Raw genomic sequence first — 23040 nt, 5'->3', positions numbered from 1 at the left:
ATTCCTAAATAAGTGTGCATAGGATTGCAGGCTAAGTATAGTCATTATTGGTAAAGCACTTGTTAACCAATCTTCAGATTACACCAGTAAAAGAAGTAAAGTAAATTCAGTTTGCAGATCTGAAAAGTACAGTTGTGCTAAATGCTAATATCCAGGATTTATTTATTTTTGTTAGAAAAAAAAATTAATTTCTCAGTGAGCATACTTTTGAACTTGAAAACTAGGAGAAATTAAAACTGTAAGCACCTTAATTGTTCAGGCTCACTGAGTTTCTTTGAACAACTGATCTCATCCCCATATACACAATGATAGAAAAAAGTACATTTGAGATAGTTCCTGACCCTGACTGCCCTTCTGGATGATCCCTGTCCAAATCCATCCAACAAGACTGACTGACTAATTGAGCAAGTTTGCTTATTAACCCTTTAATTATAATACCAATGAAAAGTATTGTAGTGAAAATAGTGCAAACTCATCTCTCCTAAATGCAAGGATCATCCCTCAATCCATTTAAGCCAATGGGGAACAACAACATTGATTTTAGTGACCAAGACTGCATCCAGATACAACTGCTCAAATTCTTTCCCATGTGTTCCTGCTCTCCGTGGTCTTCTAATACTATGGAAATCTTGCTGCCTCTGTCAGGCCTCCTACATAGAGCAGGAAAAGCAAGAAAGAAGTTCTTTGAGGTGACATAGGAAAAGATGGTCTGAAGCAATACACTAATGTAGAGTACAATCTCAGTTCCCCCATCTGGCAAATTAGGAACTAGGCAGCAAATTGTGAAAATGCATGAGATAAAGGAAAGTTGCTACATAATCTTAAAAAACCACAACACAGTATCCATCAAAATATTTAATAAAGAAGTAGACTGGGTTAGAAAGAAAGTTCAGTGGGAAGCTAAAATGGCTAGAGATTAACAGCGCAGGCCTAAGCAGAGTTACTCCTTTCTAAATCCATTAGTGTTAATGGGCTCAGAAGGGTGTAACTCTAGTTAGGATGGCACTATAAGATTGAACGTACCCTGCAACTGAAGAATAGTAATTGCAGTCCATACCCAAATCACAGGATTATTGAAAACTTTGTCAGTTATTCTGAAAAGATTTGTAATACTGCCCTATGCAACATTACATGATACTTCTAAATAAATCGATTTTTACCTCAACTCACAGTTGACTTATGACAACCCTGTAGGGTTTTCAAGGCAAGACATTTCAGAAGTGGTTTGCAGTTGTTTGCCTCTGCATAACAATCTTGGTATTCCTTGGTGGTCTCCCATCCAAATCCTGACCAAGGGCGATACTGCTTCGCTTCTGACATCTGATGAGATCGGGTTAGCCTGGGCCCTCCAGGCCAGGGCTAGATGAGACTTGGAACATTGTAAAACTGTTCAGGTTAGCCGAATCAGAGAGTGAATTTAATAGACCACAGGCAATCTGAGAATGGTGGTGGAGATTAGAACCTGCTTTTGTAATTGATCAGGGGAGGGATGCTGGCTCAGTGGTAGAGCATCTGCTTGGTAAGCAAAAGGCCCTAGGTTCAGTCCCTGGCATCTCCAAATAAAAAGGGTCCAGGCAAATAGGCATGCAAAACCTCAGCTTGAGATCCTGGAGAGCCATTGCCAGTCTGCGTAGACAATACTGACTTTGATGGACCGAGGGTCTGATTCAGTATAAGGCAGCTTCATATGTTCATCAGAGTTTGCATCATGACCCTAAATTGTGAACAATCATAATTGTTCCATCTGGGACCATCTGTAGCAGGGGAGAAAAAATACCTTTGCAATTGACTTCTTCAAGAAATGTATTTCAAAATGAAGTGTATCATTCAATTATAAGAGGATACCTTATGTTCAAAGGTATTAAGGTACTCTGACAACAACTGTACAATGAGCAGCTCTGAAACTGTAGAAACCTCTGATTACCAGCATTAAGGAAGAAGTTCACACATAAGGACAGCAACCATGTTTAACCTGTTCTACAACATGGGGACACCACACCTTCATTATGATTTACCATTATTCCATACGCATACTTTCTCCTGCTTCCTACAATGGCTCCTGTATTATTTCATGTTCTTGTAAAGATGGTAAATAATTGACATCATGCAGAACTGTGACTCTGAACCATCACAGATTGTCATATAGCTTGCAGGGGTACTGAAGAACCCTGGAGTACCCCAGAAAAAAAATTAGTCATGCTGGCAGCTCCATTGGTAGGAGTCAAGCAAGCTGTGCAGCACTAAAGAGAATATGGGACACTTTCCAGAAATAAAATTATCTCTGATTTAAATCACAAACCACAGCTTTTGAATAAAGGGGTTATAACTAGCAACAGTTAATCAGTGGTTATGAAGGTCTGCTTTGCTGATTAGCATACATTGGAAACTTCTGTATTTGTAAAGAACATTGTCTGCAGAATATTACCTTCTGTCACTGTATAAAGAATGTACCCCCCTGCTGTTTAAAGTAACTTATGAATAATGTGTTATATGGCAATCAGGTTTTATTAAAACTAATTGTATTGCACAGTTTTAAAGGGACTCAATCATGTCAGGAATACAGGAGAACTTCTGTAGTAAACTTGTATGCTTTTTAACAGAGTAAAAACTTTTAAGTGAGATTCCTGATAAAGAGGTACCTCTTTAATATGAAAAGGGGATGAAAAATGTATTCATCTAAAAGAAAACCCCACCACAACTACACAAACACATAGATGTGTACCATTTTGCAGACATTTTAACTGTGAGAAAAAGTGTATAGGTGGGGATGAGATCACAGTGACAACCTATGCTCAAGAAATTTGGTTAATATGATCACAGTAGGACTTCTCGAAACTGCCACTAGAACAGCTGGGGATACTTTGCTTCAGACTATTTAAGCTAAGGGCGAGGGGAGGCCTGCTGGATCAACCAGCTCACAAGGCTGAACCCCCTGGGAACTAGATCTAAGTGCACCCTGCTCCTGTGCCCCCATAATATGCAGAGTGGTAGTCTGTAAGAGTCCCAAAGAGACCAGCGTAACAAGGAAACCTGAGGCCAGAACACTAATTATCCAAACCTAAGCAATGAAAAATATGATGTTATCCCAAATCACTAATCTACAAAAAGATGCGAAGTAACCTGCTGAGAGCAAACAGAAAAGTCAACAAGCCAACAAAAACAAATAATAATTTAAAAATAATAATGCCAAAGAACAAGAAACAGTCTTCTCAGTAAGGAGCAAAACAAACCAGAGATTAATCTGCACAGAATCATACGTCTTCCAAACTACCCCACCTCAGAGACCAAATGTCTTCTGCCTTTACTACCCCCTCCCCCGGAAAAGGTCAGAGGAAAGGCTGGCTAGTAGAAATGAATTAGATCCAAGTAGGCAGCCGTGTTGGTCTGAAGCAACAGAACAAAGGAGTAGACAAGTTGCACCTTTAAGACCAACTGAATAAAACTTAGTTGGTCTTAAAGGTGCAACTTGTCTATTCCTTTGTTCTAGTAATGAATTAGTTCTTGAAATGAATCAAACTGGTTGATTGAGAAAACAGACCAGCCCAGCCTAGGCAGGATCTGTCCAGCCAAGCAAACTGAGGAGCAGCTCAGCATAGGTATGGCACTAAACAGTTCATACACCTAATGGCTGCTGCTTGAATTTTCCCTGCCCTCCAAGAAACACTGGGTGTTTTTACATTCAGTTTGATCCAGAGTTTTAGAGTCTTCAAATTGCCTGCCACCATTCTGCTTTAATTATTTTCCTTTTACATTGGTGGATTTGCTGTGCTCATTTTGCATAGACAAATTTCTATACCTCCTGCTGAAAGCGTTTCAATTTGGAGGGGGGTCTCTGATCAGAGGGCAGACGGAATACCAGTGCTTAGTTAAATGTATACAATAGCTTGAAAATCGTGTCAGCACTGCAAAAACAATACACATTTAAATTACAAGATGAGGCAAGCAATGATATGTAAAAAATTCAAGTGCTGTCAGTTCTCATGCAAATTACTGTACCTTGTGGCTTTTGGAGGAGTCTTTTAAAATGCATGAAAACTTCTATAATACAAGTTTGAAATGCCTGTAGAGAAATGGCCAGAACAAAACTAGTTTTGAGAAAAATGTTGCAGCAGCAGTTCCAGAGCTCATCTCACCAAAACAAATGTAGATGCTTCGGACAGCAACGATCCAAAACAGTTATGAGAACGTTAGGTAATGTAAAAGGTGAGTTTCCAGTGTGGTGATAGAGAGTCGCAAACTGTCAATGTAAAAACGCCAACTGTGTAATTGGCCAATGCAGTTCTTCACAATAGTCCCAGGGCTAAAGTTGACTGGGAGAAATGCTGTCTCAGACAATAGGATGCAGGCAAGCTCTGTGACATTCTTGACTATTAATCTACAATGTTAACTGATCTGAGAAAAGTGTTTGACTGCCTTTACATCGCCTACACCACCCAATGCCAGGTGGTTGGATGACTTTTGGTGTAGGCAATATCTGCCAGCATGACACTAAGCTAAATACAGAAGCTTAAAGCAAGGAAGTAACTTACCTGAAAGCTTAATTACCATAAGAGTTCCATGCCAGAATTGCTTAAAAAATTAGAAACTCAAAAAGTTGGAATGCTACAGAGTCATGGAATGGTTACAACTTTGAAAGCTGCCAGCACTTGGCTTGTAGAGATGAGGACGATACTAGGAAGTCATAATGAATTTTGGCTCAAATAAAATGGCAGTGGAAAGGTTGGTAACATCAGTGTCGAAGAGACAGAAAGACTAAAAATGGAATGGATTTTTATCAAGTAATATATTATCTTATTAGCTGATTGGTAGTATGCAATAATGAAGGACTCACTAAAGTAAAAATTAGACAGCAATCATAGTTTTAAAAAATCTGGTGTATAAATAAAGCCACAAGGAAAGAGTTCCAAGTGTTCTGCATCAAGCATGGATTTCAATGGACTTTAATCATAAGTTTCTGAACCACAACTGAAATTGGTATACTTTAGTAAGGCTCCTGCAGATGGGCATTATGGAAGGCACCATAACCTCGATGGCGCAGGCTAGACAAATCTCATCAGATCTTGGAAGCCAAGCACAGTTGGCCCTGATTAGTACTTGGAAGGGAGTCCACCAAAGAAGTCTAAGGTTGTTATGCAGAGGCAAGCAATGGCAAGTAGGGATGTGCAAAAAAAAAATTCGGTAGTACACGGATTCGGAAATATAAGGGGGGGATACGGAATCCCGTATATTTCTGAATTCTGTAGTTGGAATAGTCGCATATACGGTAGATGAGCGGCTATTTCCGAATATACGGCCCCATTATACCCTATGGGCCATTGAAATCAATGGCAAATAGGGCATATTTGAAGCCGCCTGGAGGGGAGGGGGTTTGTGTGAGAGCCCCCATATTTGCAGGGGACCTGCAGGGGACTCTCCCCTACAAACCCCGCAAGTCCCAAAAAGATTGGGCCAGGGGGTCCAATTCCTGGGGCACCCAAAGCCAAACCTAACTTCACACCAGAGAATCTCTATAGGACCCAAATGCACTATATACATCTATCTACTCTATGAACCCTGCCACACAAAACACAATTTGCTCAAGACATGGCTGCAGCAAAACCAGATGCCAGCTCTCCAGCCCTGTCCCAAAGAATGTGGGGAGAGCTGGCCAAGCACAACAAGCATGCTGGCTCTGGGTCTCTCACCCAGGTGCCAGCTTCCCTGCCACAGAACACGCAATCTACAGATGCCAGCTCTCCAGCCCTGCCCCAAACAACATGGGGAGAGCTGGCCAAGCACAACAAGCCTGCTAGTTCTGGGTCTCTCACCCAGGTGCCAGTTTCCCTGCCACAGAACACACAATCTACAGATGCCAGCTCTCCAACCCTGCCCCAAACAACACGGGGAGAGCTAGCCAAGCACAACAAGCCTGCTGGTTCTGGGTCTCTCACCCAGGTGCCAGCTTCCCTGCCACAGAACACACAATCTACAGATGCCAGCTCTCCAGCCCTGCCCCAAACAACATGGGGAGAGCTGGCCAAGCACAACAAGCCTGCTGGTTCTGGGTCTCTCACCCAGGTGCCAGCTTCCCTGCCACAGAACACACAATCTACAGATGCCAGCTCTCCAGCCCTGCCCCAAACAACATGGGGAGAGCTGGCCAATTACAACAAACCTGCTGGTTCTGGGTCTCTCACCCAGGTGCCAGCTTCCCTGCCACAGAACACTCAATCTACAGATGCCAGCTCTCCAGCCCTGCCCCAAACAACATGGGGAGAGCTGGCCAAGCACAACAAGCCTGCTGGTTCTGGGTCTCTCACCCAGGTGCCAGTTTCCTTGCCACAGAACACACAATCTACAGATGCCAGCTCTCCAACCCTGCCCCAAACAACACGGGGAGAGCTGGCCAAGCACAACAAGCCTGCTGGTTCTGGGTCTCTCACCCAGGTGCCAGCTTCCCTGCCACAGAACACACAATCTACAGATGCCAGCTCTCCAACCCTGCCCCAAACAACACAGGGAGAGCTGGCCAAGCACAACAAGCCTGCTGGTTCTGGGTCTCACCCAGGTGCCAGCTTCCCTGCCACAGAACACACAATCTACAGATGCCAGCTCTCCAGCCCTGCCCCAAACAACATGGGGAGAGCTGGCCAATTACAACAAACCTGCTGGTTCTGGGTCTCTCACCCAGGTGCCAGCTTCCCCCCCCCCCCAAAAAAAAACAGAAACAGAAAAAGGGACAACAGGAGAAGGCCAAGAAACTCAACTGTTAAAAAGTGGCCTTTTAAACAATGAAAATTAGGCCAAACAGCCCCCCCCCCCAAGAACCAAAACCAGAAGAGAAAAGGAACAACAGCAGCACAATACAGCAGCAACAAATCAAACACAGAATCCTTTTAAAACAGTAAAAAACTTAACTTTTAACAATACAGGAACTTTACCAACCCCCCACCCCCCCCCCAAAAAAAAACTTCACCCTAACCCCAAGAAATCCAAGCCACCCAAATCAGGAAAAGTAAAAAGACACTGCACTTTTAAAAGTCCTCTCACTAAAGTAAGATATGGGCAAATTGGCAAAAAAAACCCACCCCAGGCCCCCTCCCCCAGCAGAACACCCTAACCCTAACCCCAAATAAGCTACCCACCACCCAAATCTGGATAAGTAAAGGGATTCTGAGTCTTAAAAAGTCCTTTTACCAACTAAAATAAAAACAAGAACCCCAAGACTGTCTTACCTTAGACGTCTTCTCTACTCCAGGCAAGTCTGGTAAGGCTGAGAGAGAGCAGCAGCAGCTGAGGCCAAGGGCCAGCACAGCATAATCTCTCTCTCACACCAACACACACCAACACAGCAGCAATGGAGGAGTCCAGCCAGGCAGACTCCTTAAAAAGGTTCTCTAGCCCTACAGAGAGCAGTTTCAAAAAATAGCACTGCTCTGTGATTGGCCAGACAACAGTGCTTACTTGGATACCCAAGTAAGCAAAAGATCAAAAGAACAACAATGTTGCTGAGCTGATGGCTGGGGGATCAGCTACACAACAGCCCTGTAAAGCATGCATTTGCAATGCATTTTGCAAATGCATGCTTTGGATTGGCTGCTGGGGCTCCTCTTCCCCCTCCCCCTCCCCCTCCCCCCTCCCTGATCCCAGGGAGGCTATGGGAGAGGCAAGAAAAGGGTACCAAAGGCAGGAAAGGAGGCAAGCAGCTCCCCTGAGGCTGCAGAAGCCTCTTTCCTGCCTTTTGCATTGAATTCCGTATACTTCCGAATATCTATATGGAAGTATACGGGGAGCTATACTCGGCTCCCGCATAATGGGCCCCGATTGGATTCGGCTGTATGCGATTCCATATACAGCCGAATCAGGAGTGATTCGGCAGTTGATTCGGTTCAGCCAAACTGAATGCACACCCCTAATGGCAAGACCCCTCTGTTTGTCTCTTGAGAGCCAATTTGGTGTAGTGGGAGAACCAGGTTTGATTCCTCACTCCTCCACATGCAACTGTTGAGTGACGTCGGGTCAGCCACAGTTCTCACAGAGCTGTTCTCTCAAGAGGAAGGGAAGCAGATTGTAAGCCACTCAGAGACTCCGAATGAAAAGTGGGTATACATCCAATCTCTTCCTCTTCTTGCTGTGTTAACCCTATGGAGTTACCATAGGTTGGGTGTGACTTGACAGCACTTTTCACCACTATCAGAGTAGGCAGAAGATGCTCCAGAAGGATATGTAAGCAAGTAAAAATTTACTTCATATGAATGGCATTACAGCAATGTTTTTTAGATAAAAGTGCTCCCCTTAAAAATACAATGCCCCTTCTCCCAGCAGTTGAGTAACTTTCTGGTTGCCCAGTCAAGTTTCTACCTACACAATGGTGCAATTACATTGGTTATTGTTCCTTGTTGTTTTTTCCCTGCCAGCAGATACACATGACTGAGCAGAACAGACACTTTGGGGATGGGACTGGGCTTAAAAGTAGGCCAACAGTCAGAGCAGCTCCTTCTGCCTTATCAGGGGCCACTGTGCTAATGTAGGCTTGCGATAGCTTTTCCCCATGATGTTATAAATGGCCATTGCACCATTTCTCAGGCTATGCCCTACCAGCCTATACTACCATCACTCTCCTTCTTCAGCCTTGGTATGCAAAAAGAAAAAGAAAAAGCAGTGGTAGAATTGCTTGCTGGGATAAATGACCCTGAGAGAAATACATTTGGAAAGCCATTTTTAATAGCATCAAGTCCAATGCTTTGGCAAGGGTAGAATGTCCCAGGCCAGGAGCTATAAACAGAGAGTAAGAAGGAGAAGGAGTGCATCTTGCTAGACTATGAACCAAGTCAGAACAATTAGCTGTTGGTGATCACTGTCTTTCTTTGCCAAAGGCCATATTAAATCATATATATTTTATATATATATAAAATAGCCAGATTCTGTCAGAACATTGTTTATCAAGCCCAATATTATCTACTCTGCAAAGGGCTAAACTAAAATCTTCACATCCCACTACCCCAGATCTTTATACCCAGAGATGCTAATGATAGAAAATATGTGCTCTACTACTAATTTATCATACCTTCCCAAAATATAGAATTCTTTATGAATGTGCAAATCATCCCTTCATAACAACTATCTAAACCTTGGGTAGGATCCAGACAGTTTTTTCACTCAGTCCCACAAACCCCTCCCCCTTCCACTATAGCCCCTGTCCTGCATAGATTTTGTTCATGTAAGTCCCATCTTCAGCGTATCCTTTTTGGTAGTCAGATGACCCCTTTCTTCCACCAGCAGAAAAGCTGGTTGAATACAATCCCTTTTCTGTACTGCTGCTAATTTTAGTCCATGTGCAGCTAAGTAAATCACCTTAGAAATTAACAAATATTGGAAAAAAATTGAGCTCACTCTATATTTTAAATAGGCCTCCACAACTCATGACCTACCAAGCAGAACTCATCCTATTATCATACAAAGTTAACAGACCCCATGTTTTTATTACAGTTCTAGTCCATAGCATCAAAGAAATCATAACAGGTGATAATGACCTATAAAGAGGAATTTGTTTAAAGCTTGTGTTTGACAGGTATATATTTGGGACAATACTTTTTCCTCCTGCCTGCATAAAGTAAGGTTGTCAACTGCTTGGTGTGTATGGGGGGGGGGGAGTTCCTGTTCCTTTAACAAAAGCTTCATGGGATGTATTTACCAGGTGATGTTATTAACATAAGAACACAAAATAAATCCTGTTGGGTCAGGCCAATGGCCTATCTAGTCCAGCACTCAGTGTCACACACTGGGAAGAACCTAAGTGCAATCAGGAGATCCACCAGTAGGACAAGAACTCCAGAAGCCCTCCCACTGTGGCCCCTGAAGCACCAAGATAGAGCATCACTACCCAGACATAATTTTCCATCTATACCTTGTGGCTAGTGGTGGACCGCTGCTCCATGATTTAGCCAGTTTCCTCTTGATGGTGTTTATGCCTGTAGCCACCACCACTTCTTGCAGCAGTGAATTCCATGTGTTAATTACTCTTTTGTTGAAGAAGCATTTACTTTTATCTGTTCTAAATTTACTGTTCATTAATTTCATTGAGTGTTCATAAGTTCTTTTATCATGAGAGAAGGAGAAAAGTTCTTATTTCTCTACCTGCTCTATCCCTTGCATAATTTTGTAAACCTCTATCACCCCTCAGTCATCATTTCTCCAAGCTAAAGAGCCCTAACCTCTTTAACATTTCCTCATAGGGAAGATGTTCCATCCTGCAATCAGTTTAGTTGTCCTTTTCTGTGGTTTATGTTATGAAAACCTCTATGTCATTAAAAGCCTCAGCTGCCCATTTCCACACATTGATTACAGTTTTTCTCCAGGTCCATTAGCAAACCTAGCATATGGAATAGAGGCAAAATGGGGAGCTAGATAGGAAGTCAAAAAAGAATGGCACTCAGAACCCAAAGCTGGTTCACATATAACAAAATCTGCTATTATATATAATATATATTAAGGTGCTTATTTTATAAGGATATATATATATCTCCTTATAAAGTAAGCACCTTAATGTATGAAGACATGAACTAGCCTGAACCGTTTTATCATATGTTGTACTCTGCTCACAAAATAGTTTTTCTCATACCTGTAAGCTGCTAAGCCCCACAGCATTCAAATTGAAATAAATAAACTGAAATAAACTGAAATTGTTTAATCATACTTCACAAGTAGTTGTCTGAATGATTGAATAGTTCTTATCATATTTGTAATCCACCTTGAGTCTCACAAAAAATATAGACTATAAATGTTGCTTATCAGCATCATCGTCGCCATCATCATCTTGGATATGTGAATGTTATAAGTAAATTCAGTGAACCAAAACTGTTAGCAAAACAATATACAGCGATCAGAAGCAAAAATATTCTACAGATTTCATTTGGACAATACTCTTAGGCATAATTATAATTTCATAATGAAATTATGCCGCCCTGAGCCTGCCTCGGCAGGGAGGGCGGGGTATAAAAATAATGTTGTTATTATTATTATTTTATTAAATACGAGAACCAAGAAAACTTGCAAAATGGTAATACACATATATGGATTTTTTTTTTACCTTTACACACTGGTCTATGATCACTCCAAGCAGCAAAAACCTCTGCTATTCTCTGACAGGTGATACTTTTTGCACCTTGTAGTACATAGTCTTCATCACAAGAAAATTGTACTGTTGAGTCCAGGCTAAAATTGAAGACATCAAAAATGGGGAGAGGAAACAATTAATAGGTACATAATACCAAACTTCAAAGAGTTGTAGAAATATGTATTTTAAATTGTTCACATCCATTACCACAGATGAACTCAGATTAATTCATGTGGAATAGTCAACATGAGTCTTACTCCTACAGTGGCTTAAATGTAGATGCTTGTACTGTAAACACTAGGGATGTGTGGTCAGAAACCTAACCTTGTATTTACAAGCAGTTTTCTACTTTTCTGCCCACACTCTTGGATATCCAAGGGGATTTCACTGAGTGTCTCAGGTACTCTTGTGTTTATGAACTGCAACCATAAACCAGATAAGGGTAAATTAGATAACTATTTCCATGCTTTAAAACAAAATGGATTTGTGCAACAGTTTGCAAGACGAGTGCTCAATAATGTATTTTCTCTTCCCTGGCAGAATATAAATCAGACTCAACTGAACAGAGGGCAGGATCAGGATAGAATCATAGAGTTGTAAGGGGCCATACAGGCCATCTAGTCTAACACCCTGTTCAATGCAGGATCAGCCTAGAACATCCCTGACAGGTGTTTGTTCAGCCACTGCTTAAAGACTGCCAGTGAGGGGGAGCTCACCACCCCTCTAGGTAGCTGAACAACTTGTACTGTTTGGCAAAAAATGTTTTTCCTAATGTCCAGCCAGTACCTCCCTGCACTTAATTTAAACCCATTATTGAGAGTCCAATCCTCTGCTGCCAAGAGCTCCCTGATGTTTTCTTTCCCAGAAAAACTACAACATCCATATCAGAAATAAAGCTGATGGATTCCTGCAACGTTCTTGGTAAATATAAATACTGCTGAAGACTGCTTAACAGCAACTTTGAATGCTTCTAATGAAGCAGAGATGTTAATATTCATTTTAATAGAGTACTGTGTGTCAAGGAGTAAATGTTAGAAACTTAATTAACATGCTCAAAGAAGCTTAAAATGTCTTATAATAATTGTTTTTGAAAATAATGAATTACAACCTAAATAATTTGGTCCACGTGTTAATCTAACTGTTGTTGTAGAAGTGGGTTTATGCTCAAACTAAAGGTGCAGTACAATCCTAAACAGAGTTACACCTATGTAAGCACAGTTGCTTCAATGAATTTAGAAGGGTAGAACTCTGCTTAGAATGGCACTGCTGTATTTCTTTATCAGCTATATTAGTTTAGAGGGTGGACTCTCATGTAGGACATTTCTCAAATTATTATTATTTATTTATATTTGCTTGATGTGCAGCAATGGTTGCAAGAATCTTTCCATGTAGATTATCCAACACACGGCAGCCTTTGTACTGACATCTGCGAAGAATATTCTCATTGCAACTCTCCATGTTGTTATGGTGATCTGACAGAAGAGTCCTTATAAATGTTACAGTTACTTAATCAATCAGCCTTTATTGGCATGTAACAGTTAAGATGAAGAAGATACAAAAGGAATAAAATAGGAATGAATTATTTCTGAAGCTTATCCTGACACAGCTTAGTTAATTCTTAAAAGTAACTTTACAAAATGTATTATTCCCACAGTGTTGCAAATGTTACCTAAAATCTGAGCCTATCCGTTTTCCATTCTCAGGTTCTCCAGGATCAGGACACATATTGGATGCCTGTTTAATACCTCCTTCATTTACTGAAAAAGAACAAAAAAAGGCTTCAGATACCTAAAGAGATATCTACAGGAAAATATTTTCTCCCAATACCTAGAATATCAAACAGAAATAAACTATGTAGCAATACATTAATATTTTTTTTAAAAAAGATGCATTTTTTTTTACTTATACCTGCATTTATAAATGAGGTCTGCACAACCTTTTACCTGCCAAAGTGAACACAAATACTAGAAACTCTGTCTGTCTTTCTGTCTGTCTGTCTGTCTATCTATCTGTCTGTCTGTCTGTCTTCTATTTCATTGTGACACATAGCCAGAATGCAAATGGAAAAGTTGGAAGTCACAGACATTTTAAAACTAATATTCATAACATTTATCTAACTTTTGGGGGAATCCTCATTTGCTGCCCAGTTTTACTCAGAATTTCAGTGGGACATAGAATAGGATATCAGGGGTTCCTAAGTTAATTTTAACTAAGTTAATTAAATGTCCCAGAGAATGGAGACTATGATTTACAAACAGCACATTGCTATTTTTAAAAAATATGAAAAGTAATACCCAGTTGTGGGTTTTGGATATGAACTGCAATTTAAGGTTCCTCAACTGATTTTATGGCAAAATAGAAACTAGGAAATGCCACTTTGTAACATTTACAAAGCCCTGTTCCACACAGGAGACCAGGATCAGGCAATGGCTCTGTAGTCTTCTCATCTCTCCAGCACCAGAGTTACAGCTTTCCTACTGCCAGTGTTATGCTGGAGTTAGGAGCCTTTAAAGGAGTGCAGACACAGTGAACCTTGATGACAACAGGAAGCTCATTTATCCAATGGCTACAAATGATGGGTCCAATATTACTAACAGATTTTTTATAGAAAAATTTGGTACATCTTCGCAATGTGTGTGTGCATATGTGTGAGTGTGCATACACATACCACCATCCAGTTGGTGGTATTCCGATATCTCCATTAGACTACAGATATCAGTTGGTCTGGAGGAAATGGTGTCTAAGATATTGTCCCCATTAAGGTCCGTCCCCTCCCCAAACCCTGTCCTCCCCAGCCTGCCCCCCCTCCCCCCCGATCTCCAGGAATTTTCCAACCCAAAATTAACAACCATAGTATACATACGCACAGTGCCTCTAAACTCATTACTAATAGAGTTTGCATTACCCACTCATGTTCAACCTACAAATTCAAGCAAAAGAGGTGGCTTTTAGCCATGGAATAAACTGTTCTAATCTGGAAATAAACTGTGGGTAAGATTGTACTACAAATCCCAATCATATAATCTTATGGAATTAAATTCAAGTAAAAGTTTCGGCAAAATGAGAGGTCAAATAGGCAGTCATCTTAAAACCAGACTAGATGTGGTTTATCTTCCAAGAACTACAAACCCCTCTCCATATATACAATCTAGAATGGCAGAGCTTCACATACATGGTAAAGAATACATCCTATCTGTACACATCTCTTTTTCACTTACAGTAAAGTGCACTCCATTTACAGAATTTCTGAAGCATTCTCCTTATCAGAATCTAAAAGACTTGCATTTGCACTCCATTTGAGGTAGCATGTACTTAAACATTATAGTACTCTTCAGGTATAGGAGAGATCAGGTGTGGTGCATCCATTGACTGACAAGCAGTATGAAACCTCTAGGCTGGCCAGGTCTAGTACAAGTCTAGCTAGGTTAAGAATGTGGCCATTTCCCTTTATCTAGTCAATGAATGATGCTTCCTCTTCAGTGAACTCCTGTTTCTTATAGCTCACATCTTCCAGATCTATTTTTTGATACAGCCTTGAAGAAAAAAAGTGATTTCAAGCTGCAACTGACTCGTGGGCTGGTTACAGATGGGTGGTTTAAGCCACCCCAAGGACGGCAGGTGAGCAGATCTAAAAAGTGTGTCCAAACATGCATATCTGCCTGCCATCCTCATCCCATACTAACCCCATACTGATCTAGATGGGAGCCACCTTATAAAGGTACCACTTCCAAAGTAGTACATAATATCTGAGGCAGCTCTGAGGGGCCTCCATGGCTGTCTGGACATCTAAGAAACACCTGGGGAGCATCAGGGGAGTGGCAGACAGGTGCTTGAGTGCTCTGGATGTTCCTCCAGGGTGCCTGTGGCCTGTCCCCATTCTGGGGGCAGGCCACACACCATCTGGAGACTCCTGGGCACTCTTTTTCTGACCAATTCACTTCTGGGTCGTGTTGATTCTGCCCTGAGCCAGAGGTCTGTAACCAGCAATGGTGACCCTATCCACAGAGTATTCAAGGCAGGAGATGAGTAGAGGTGGCATACTACTGTTTTCCTCCATGTAGCAACCCAAGTCTTCCTTTGAGGTCTCCCATCCATGTACTAACTGTGGCCATCCCTGCTTATTTCACATCTCTGATAGGCTCAGGCTAGACTGAGCTATTTGTGTATGGTGATGGTACACCCACAAAATCTGTAAAAAGGAGGCTACTCTCCCCTCTTTTCTTCTGTTTTGCAAAGGTCTGTTGAGGAGGTAAAGGACAGAGAAAGCTAACAGCTGATGTTAAATTAAATGTCCCCTCAAAACTGTCCTGCTGGTTGAACTGTAGTTGACAGAGTCACACAAGAGTGAGTCTGGAACCATTTAAGGACATAAAGTGTTTTGATTCACTTACCTTGCTTGTGGGTGGTTCAAGCTCTATTCATAGTGCTCCCACCCAAAGAGTCCTTTATAATTTCAACTGTTCTTTCTTGTGACCGCATTATGAAGGAAGTTAAAAAAGGTAAAGGTAGTCCCCTGTGCAAGCACCAGTGGTTTCCGACTCTGGGATGATGTTGCTTTCACAATATAACCTGAACAGCAGCAGCAAGGTAATACAGCTGTCTGTTGTACCAAAACTTAATCTGGGAATCTACTGTGGTAGAACTTCATCTGGCCATGGACCCAAAGTCCAATTTACGGAATGAACAAGAAGAATATGCTACTGGAAACATTGCATAGGCCCATGGTTCATGGCCTCAAATAGCAACCAACTCTCTCTTAATTCAAATTCACATCAATACAGATCACTTAATAATATAGATCCAAGTAGTTGGCCATGTTGGTCTGAAGTAGTAGGACAAAACAGGAGTCAAGTTGCACCTTTAAGACCAACTTAGTTTTATTCAGAAGGTAAGTTTTCGTGTGCTCTCTAAGCACACTTCATCATGAAAGCTTACGTTCCGAATAAAACTAAGGGTGTTTTCGCACTCACGTTTTACTGGCGCCACGACCCTCCTGACGCCGGCGAATCTGCATGGATTTCACACCAGAAGCGCCGGCGCACCCAGAAGCGCCGGCTACTTCCGTCGCTAAGCCAGCGCAAACGTTTTCCTGCATCTTTGCGATTTGCGTTTGCGCTGGCTTAGCGACGGAAGTAGCCGGCGCTTCTGGGTGCGCCGGCGCTTCTGGTGTGAAATCCATGCAGATTCGCCGGCGTCAGGAGGGTCGTGGCGCCAGTAAAACGTGAGTGCGAAAACGGCCTAAGTGTGTCTTAAAGGTGCAACTTGACCCCTATTTTGTTCCACTTAATAATATGTTATACTTCAGCCACGCCTGAAAAATAAAAATAAATCAATGAGTCTGTACCTCTCATGGCTGATGTACTTAACTCAGATTCACAGATCAAGGAGAATGACACTTGCTATCTGTGTGATGTAGGTGAAAAGCACATTGGGAGCATTTGTCTTGGCTCGATGCCGTATCTAAAGATCCAACTGTGAAGCTGCCAGACCTGACTTCCCATTGAAAACACCACTGCGTCATTTTCTGTTCCAGTCTCCAGCTTTGTTTCCTTCCCTTTAATCCTGGCCATCTCCTTTTGATTCTTTAGTTCAGTTCTAAAAACTGGATGCTCCCCATATAAAGAAGCATGCCAGACATAAAGCTGCATGATGTCTTTTCCATCTAGCTCAATGCAACCTCCCAGCCATGTACTATAGCCTGCCAAGTGTTTGATAACAATCCTGATTATACAGTTGCCAACAGGTAGCAAAAACAGAAACATAATCAAGCCTCTGGTGGATCACCATATGTACCTTAATAATGACTGCATCAGGCTTTGAAGATTGAAACTGACAGAGGGAGAAAATGAGGTTGCCATAGAGATCAGAACCAGTTTCCTATTCAAAGGAAGATAGCACCAAGTGGCCTACATAAAAATCAAGAGAAGTCACTACTTATTCATCTAAAGACCCCCAAAAAAGAAAGTGAAAATTGGGACGGGTCTTTAGTTATTTAACATGCATTGACAAATGTTATTGTTTTTGAGCTATGAACTCCTAGACTCTTTATTTCAGAGGATTACTGAAGAAGCCATCTATCTTCCATTTAGAGTGGAGGTGTCAAACGTAAGATCCATGAACCACACCCAGTCCACCCAAAGCTAAATTCTGGCCTGTGGCTGACTTTCCCTCCCCACCCACTCCCCTGCTTGTCCTTATCCTTTGGAGTTCAAATTGGAGCTGCAACTGAGGAAAGGAAGCAAAGGACAGCACTGTCAAACTTCCCAGCAAAGAAAACGCAGAATGGATTTTCCATTTTCAGATGAGTCTATCTGTGACCCTAATTCCGCATTTTCTTTGCATTTTTTTTGTTCTGCAATGTATTTCAATGGAGACCAGGCATGTCAATTTGCATTCTTGGCTCCCATTACTTCCAAAGAACCTTCAAGCTTTTCCCATCTCAAACTGCCCTGGGGGGGGGGGGCAACTGAAACCCTGCCTGGAGAGCCACTGGCACTGTGAGTGGAGGTGGAAAAGAGAGCTTGTAATGCCCAGACATGTCATGTTTTCTTAGGCTTAGAGCATTTTATATTTTTTAGCTTCTACTGTGATTTTTCTTGATGATTTATTCTTTAAAATTACATTGCAAATCCCATTGTTCCCCCCACCTCTCCGCATTAGGCATTACAGTTGTCAGGTCCCTTCTGGCCATCAGCAGGGGATGGGGGGGGGGAAGGTTGCCAAATCCAGAAAACTCCTGAAGATTTGGAGACGAAGCTTGGGGAGGACAGGGACTTCAGTGAGTACAATGCCATACAGTCCACCCTCCAAAGCATCCATTTTCTCCAGGAGAACTTAGCTCTCTAATCTGGAGATGAACTGCAATTCCTGGGGATTCCTATTAGGCATGAGGTTTGGAAGGTATCTGATATCAAAATGTTAAACATAATATTGCATGAGTGATACTGTTTTACACATGTTTGTATTTTAAGTTTTAAAAATAATATCTTTAATTGTGTTTGTCTGTGTCCTTTATAAAGTTTATATCTCCTCTATCTGGCATTACATTTTATGACACACACGGCCCGACCTGACAAAGTCCCATTTATGTTGAATTCACCCCTTATAACAAGTGAATTCATACCCATGAAGAGGTTAACTTCATAAACTAATATAACTGAGCATCTCATAAAAGGAGGCAGGGCTTGAAATACAAAATGTCTTTAATGCCATAGTGGTATTGTTGTTTTGCTATTATTAGAAATAAACTAACATGTGAACATATGAAGCTGCCTTCTACTGAATCAGAGCCTCAGTCCATCGAAAGTCAGCCTTGTCTACTCAGACTGGCAGCGGCTCTCCATGGTCTCAAGCTGAGGCTTTTCACACCTATTGGCTTGGACCCTTTTTTAGTTGGAGATGCCAGGGATTGAACCTGGGACCTTCTGCTTACTAAGCAGATGCTCAACCACTGAGCCACCATTCCTCTCCCTAACAAATAAAATGGTACAATTAATGCAAAACATATAATTATATGGAGGACTGGAGCTTTTCTAATTCCATCAGAAAACGGATCTATGTGGAAGAAAATGACCATTAAATTCTCATGGGTCTCCCTCTTGAATTTACATGTCCAAGCATGTATAGTCACAGATATTGCAGACTGATGTGTCCAGGGGCAGCTTTGTCCTCCCCCTAACACTCACTGTGACAGAGAAAACACCCATCAGCCCTCTCTGGGTGCGAGTGACATGGCCTGAGGGCTGGCATTCAAACAGGCAGGAAATGCTGGTGGTCTCCTTGAGGGCAGGAAGAGGTGGGAGGAAGGGGGGAGAAGGCCATGGGCCTGGCTCTGCAGCTAGTGGACCAGCCACCAGACTCTCAAGCTGCAATGTGCTGAGAGGAGGGAGGGGAAACAACAAGTCCCTTAGCCGACTCAATCAGGCCTGAAGCGCTGGCCTTTGAAGGTTCTCTGGGAGGCAGGGCTGGGAAGAGAGAGGTCTAGACCAGTATTTATTTGGCCCCAAGCCTTGCTGATCAGGAGGACCCAGTCTTCAAAAAGAGGGGATTGGAGATGTCAGGTGCCCCTCCTCCAAGGGAGACTTTTTAAGGGCAGCTCTGGAGAGAGTTGAGGAGGGAGAGGAAGTCTTGTACCTTGCTCTGTGTGTGAAGGTTCTGTCCACAATCACAGTTCCCCCTAAGCTGTGTTAGGGGGTGCTGGCACACCAAAATTTAGCCAGCAGTGCAGGGAAAATTGTCTCCGCCCACAACTCAGACAGTATCCCCCCACTCATTGGAAACAATGGAGGATAGGGTCATCTTCTCCTGGGGCCCACAGAATTGGACTCCCTGGTCCAATCTTTTTGAAACATTTTTTTTAAGGAGAGGCACCAGCAGCTAGCCCCTACAGAGCCTCAGATACCTCAGATTGATTCTCCATTATAGTTTATGCGGCCTACTGACTATAATGGTCCTCCTAGGCTACAATTGACCCAGAAAAAAAAACACTTTTTTGCACACCCCTATTATGCTTTTCAGTATGATGTGTAACCTTCCTTGAGTCACAGGGGAAAATGGGATATAAATATTTTAATAAAGAAGTAGTTTCGTCTGGTTGATAACATTTAAGCAACTACCTGTTTGTTAAATTAGGCAGGACACGACCTGTATTGTTGGTTGTCATATTTCATTAAAACAAAACAAAAATAGACTGCAAGAGCCACCCCCACCCCCTGCTGGTATGTTTTCTAAGGCTCAGTGCAGGGTAAGGGTCCTAGGCCAGGTCTACCCATACAGTGCAAAGGGAAGGGTAGACCTGTTCTCCAGAGGTCAGGTCTCCCAATATAGTGGAAAGGGGTGGGTAGACCTGTTCTCCAAAGGTCAGGCCTACCAGTATTGTAGAAAGAGGCAGGTGGACCTATTCTTTGGATTCCTAATCTACGCATGTAGAGAACATTTTCTGTGATTAAGTTTGACTTGATTCTGTTTTCTTTTATAATGTTTAAATTATTCTGATTATTAAATTATGATTATAGAAATAATCTAAAAACTAATTTATCCAATAGTCAAATGTGGATTCATTCACAATTTTAATGCTATCAGGGTGGGTCCCCCCCCCCCCACACACACACTATGGCGCTTAAAGGGAACACTGGCAATGACAAAGGCAGTGCAGAGGGAGCTGGATGAATACAACCCCCATTCTCCCTTTGCTTAACTGAGGGACTCCTAAGGGTCCTCACCAAGGAAAAGGGAAAGCAGGAAGAGTTCCATAGTCCCAAATTCCACCCTTGAACTCTGGCATGATGATCAACTTCATGGTCTAGTCCATAATTTCTGTATATGGCTATGTTGCCTGATGCAATATGCAGGGAAAACACAAGGGGTCTGTGTGTATAATTCTGTAACCTGCCAAATGTCATTATCAGCCCATCAACACAAACCAAAAAACAAGAAACAGGATACTAAACTTTCTCTGGTGACAAAGCATATAAATTAATCTCCATTAAATTAACTGTTAAGCTTTTAAATTATTTCTCCCTTCACCTTGTAAACTAAATGCAATAACACCCAATCCCTGTCACATGGGAAGGGGAAATCAGGAAAAAATGGCCTCATGCAGCCTTAGCCAGCGACCCTTTTCACATCAAGAACAAAAGAACTTGTATCTTGGTTGTGCACAAAGATGTTGAAGGAAAGCACACTTTTAATAGTCTCATCTGGTTACATCACTACAGGCCTTCAAATTACATAAAGACTGAATGTCTGTTTAAAAAAAACAAAAAACTTTGCTGGACATTCCAAATTAACTGCTCTAGCTTTGTATGTGCAGAGCTACTTTCTTAGAGGAAACTTACAATTTAAAGTGGCATAGTTCAAGTAGTTTATGTATCATAGTGACAACTGATTATGATCCATTTGGGATCAGTGATGTGATCATCATCATAGATAATGATTCCCTAATGGAATTGGCCTAATCCAGCTTTCCTATTGGCTTTGGAGTGCACTCCATTAGTGACAGGCCCATGAACCCCCAGTCAATTGCTCTCCTGTGCCATTTGCTGGCTATGCTCCTCTATCCTGTCCACTGCTACCCAGGACAGATAAGGACTGGGCCACTGGGGAAGCTACTGAGCAGTAGCTGTTGTAGACAGTTGATCTTGCTTCTGTCAGTAAAAGGCAACCAAACTTGTTTCTTTCAGTAAAAGGTGGGGGGAGGCCTTTTCCAGGCCTCTTTTGGCCCTTGAGGGAGAACTCATAGGGTCCAGTCCTGATTAGGATTGACAGTTCCAGGGTGATAGGAGATTCATGGTGGAGACTATGGAAATTAGCATTTGGGGAGGGCAGAGGCCTCAAATGAATATAGTGCCACAGAGTCTACCCTCCAAAACGGTTATCTTTTCCAGGAGGAAAGAGATACGTCGTCTGCAGTTTAGGGTTGCCAAGTCCCCAGCTTCCTGTAGTGGTTTTGCATGTGTGACACAATGATGTCACCTGGAAGTGACATCATCAAAATGGCAGCATACACATGAGCTGCTCTAGGCATTTCCAGAAAAAGTCTAAGGTTTTCCTGGACGTTCTAGCTATTTGGGAGGGAAAACTCTATGGTACAATAGGTACCATAGAGTTTTTACCTCACAAATGGCTAGAGCATATGGGAAAACCAGATTTTCATGGAAACAGCTAGAGCAGTCCCACATGTGTGCCACCATTTTGATAATGTCACTTCTGGGTAATGTCATCATGTCAGTGACATAGGGGAAGGTTCCCCCACTGGTCCAATGTGGGCTGGCAGGTTGGGAACCTCCCAGGAAGGGGAACCGCCACCTGGATCGGGGGCTTGGTAGCCCTACCGTAGTTCAGTTGTGATACCAGGTGATCTTCAGGCTCCACCTGGAGGTTGACTCCACCTGGAGGTGAGTGGGAAGACACCAAGGCTGGGGGGAGTGAATGCCTCCACTTGGATGAGTAGATGGGAAGACAGAGTGCCGGGCACTTGCTCAGAGTCTCTTCCTAGAGCCCACTGTATTTCTCCCCACAATGAGCCTTATTCCTAGTCACAAATAAGATGCTAAAAATTAAATGCATGCTGTATATAATGCCCGTTTCCCTTGAGCAAAGCATCCCATTCATTTGTCTTGCTGATTTATGCACAATTTGAAACAAACACTTCAAGTGTATTTTTGACTGGACTTTTGGAAGCATTCTCCATCACATAGGCTGCCAGTTGGATTGGTAGCTGCTCTTGGCACATACTCAGAGTTTATGGGATTGCTGGGCATGATACAAATGCAGTTTTCTTCTCCACATTTTTCTGAATCCATTTAGGAGACTGATGAAGAAATTAAATTCTTTCTGGCAGAACATCATACCAGTGAAGACTGGGATGAGTCATTTACATGAAAATTAAGCTGTAGTGGTATCCTATTGTTTATTTCAATAAATAGCCCCTGTGATGGGTTACTCCCTGTCCTTTGCATTGAAAAGAATTTGCAAGCAAGGGCATTTCTGTGTATTGCAGGGTTGCTAACCTCCAGATGGGAGCTGTAGATGTCTCAGAATCAAAGCTGTTCTCTAGACCACAGGGACCAGTTCTCCAGGAGAAAATGGCTACTTTGAGAGGTAGAAGAAGAAGAAGAAGATATTGGATTTATATCCTGCCCTCCACTCCAAAGAGTCTCAGAGCGGCTCACAATCTCCTTTACCTTCCTCCCCCACAACAGACACCCTGTGAGGTAGGTGGGGCTGGAGAGGGATCTCACAGCAGCTGCCCTTTCAAGGACAACCTCTGCCAGAGCTATGGCTGTCTCAAGGCCATGCTAGCAGGTGCAAGTGCAGGAGTGGGGAATCAAACCCGGTTCTCCCAGATAAGAGTCTGCACACTTAACCACTGGCTCTCCACAGGTAGTCTTTATTGCAGGGGTGGCCAACGGCAGCTCTCCAGATGTTTTTTGCCTACAACTCTC

At 42.4% G+C, this 23040-nt stretch overlaps 1 protein-coding gene and 1 non-coding gene across 7 annotated transcripts in view; both read right to left on the bottom strand.

The window, feature by feature from the left end:
* CSMD3 (CUB and Sushi multiple domains 3) overlaps nt 1-23040 on the bottom strand; it is a 933126-nt gene that overhangs the window by 409329 nt on the left and 500757 nt on the right. For all 6 annotated transcript variants that reach the window (XM_060243303.1, XM_060243304.1, XM_060243306.1 and 3 more), the window contains 2 exons: nt 12765-12852; nt 11069-11193 (listed from right to left, as the gene is read on the bottom strand). In XM_060243303.1, coding sequence (XP_060099286.1) covers nt 11069-11193; nt 12765-12852 — 213 coding nt within the window. The remainder of the gene's footprint in view (nt 1-11068; nt 11194-12764; nt 12853-23040) is intronic.
* Nucleotides 18489-18560, bottom strand: TRNAT-AGU (transfer RNA threonine (anticodon AGU)). The gene has a single exon. It is a non-coding gene; the product is annotated as a tRNA-Thr (tRNA).

The sequence above is a fragment of the Heteronotia binoei genome, chromosome 7 (assembly GCF_032191835.1).
Source record: "Heteronotia binoei isolate CCM8104 ecotype False Entrance Well chromosome 7, APGP_CSIRO_Hbin_v1, whole genome shotgun sequence".
NCBI lineage: Eukaryota > Metazoa > Chordata > Lepidosauria > Squamata > Gekkonidae > Heteronotia > Heteronotia binoei.
This window is presented reverse-complemented; position numbering and strand designations above follow the sequence as displayed.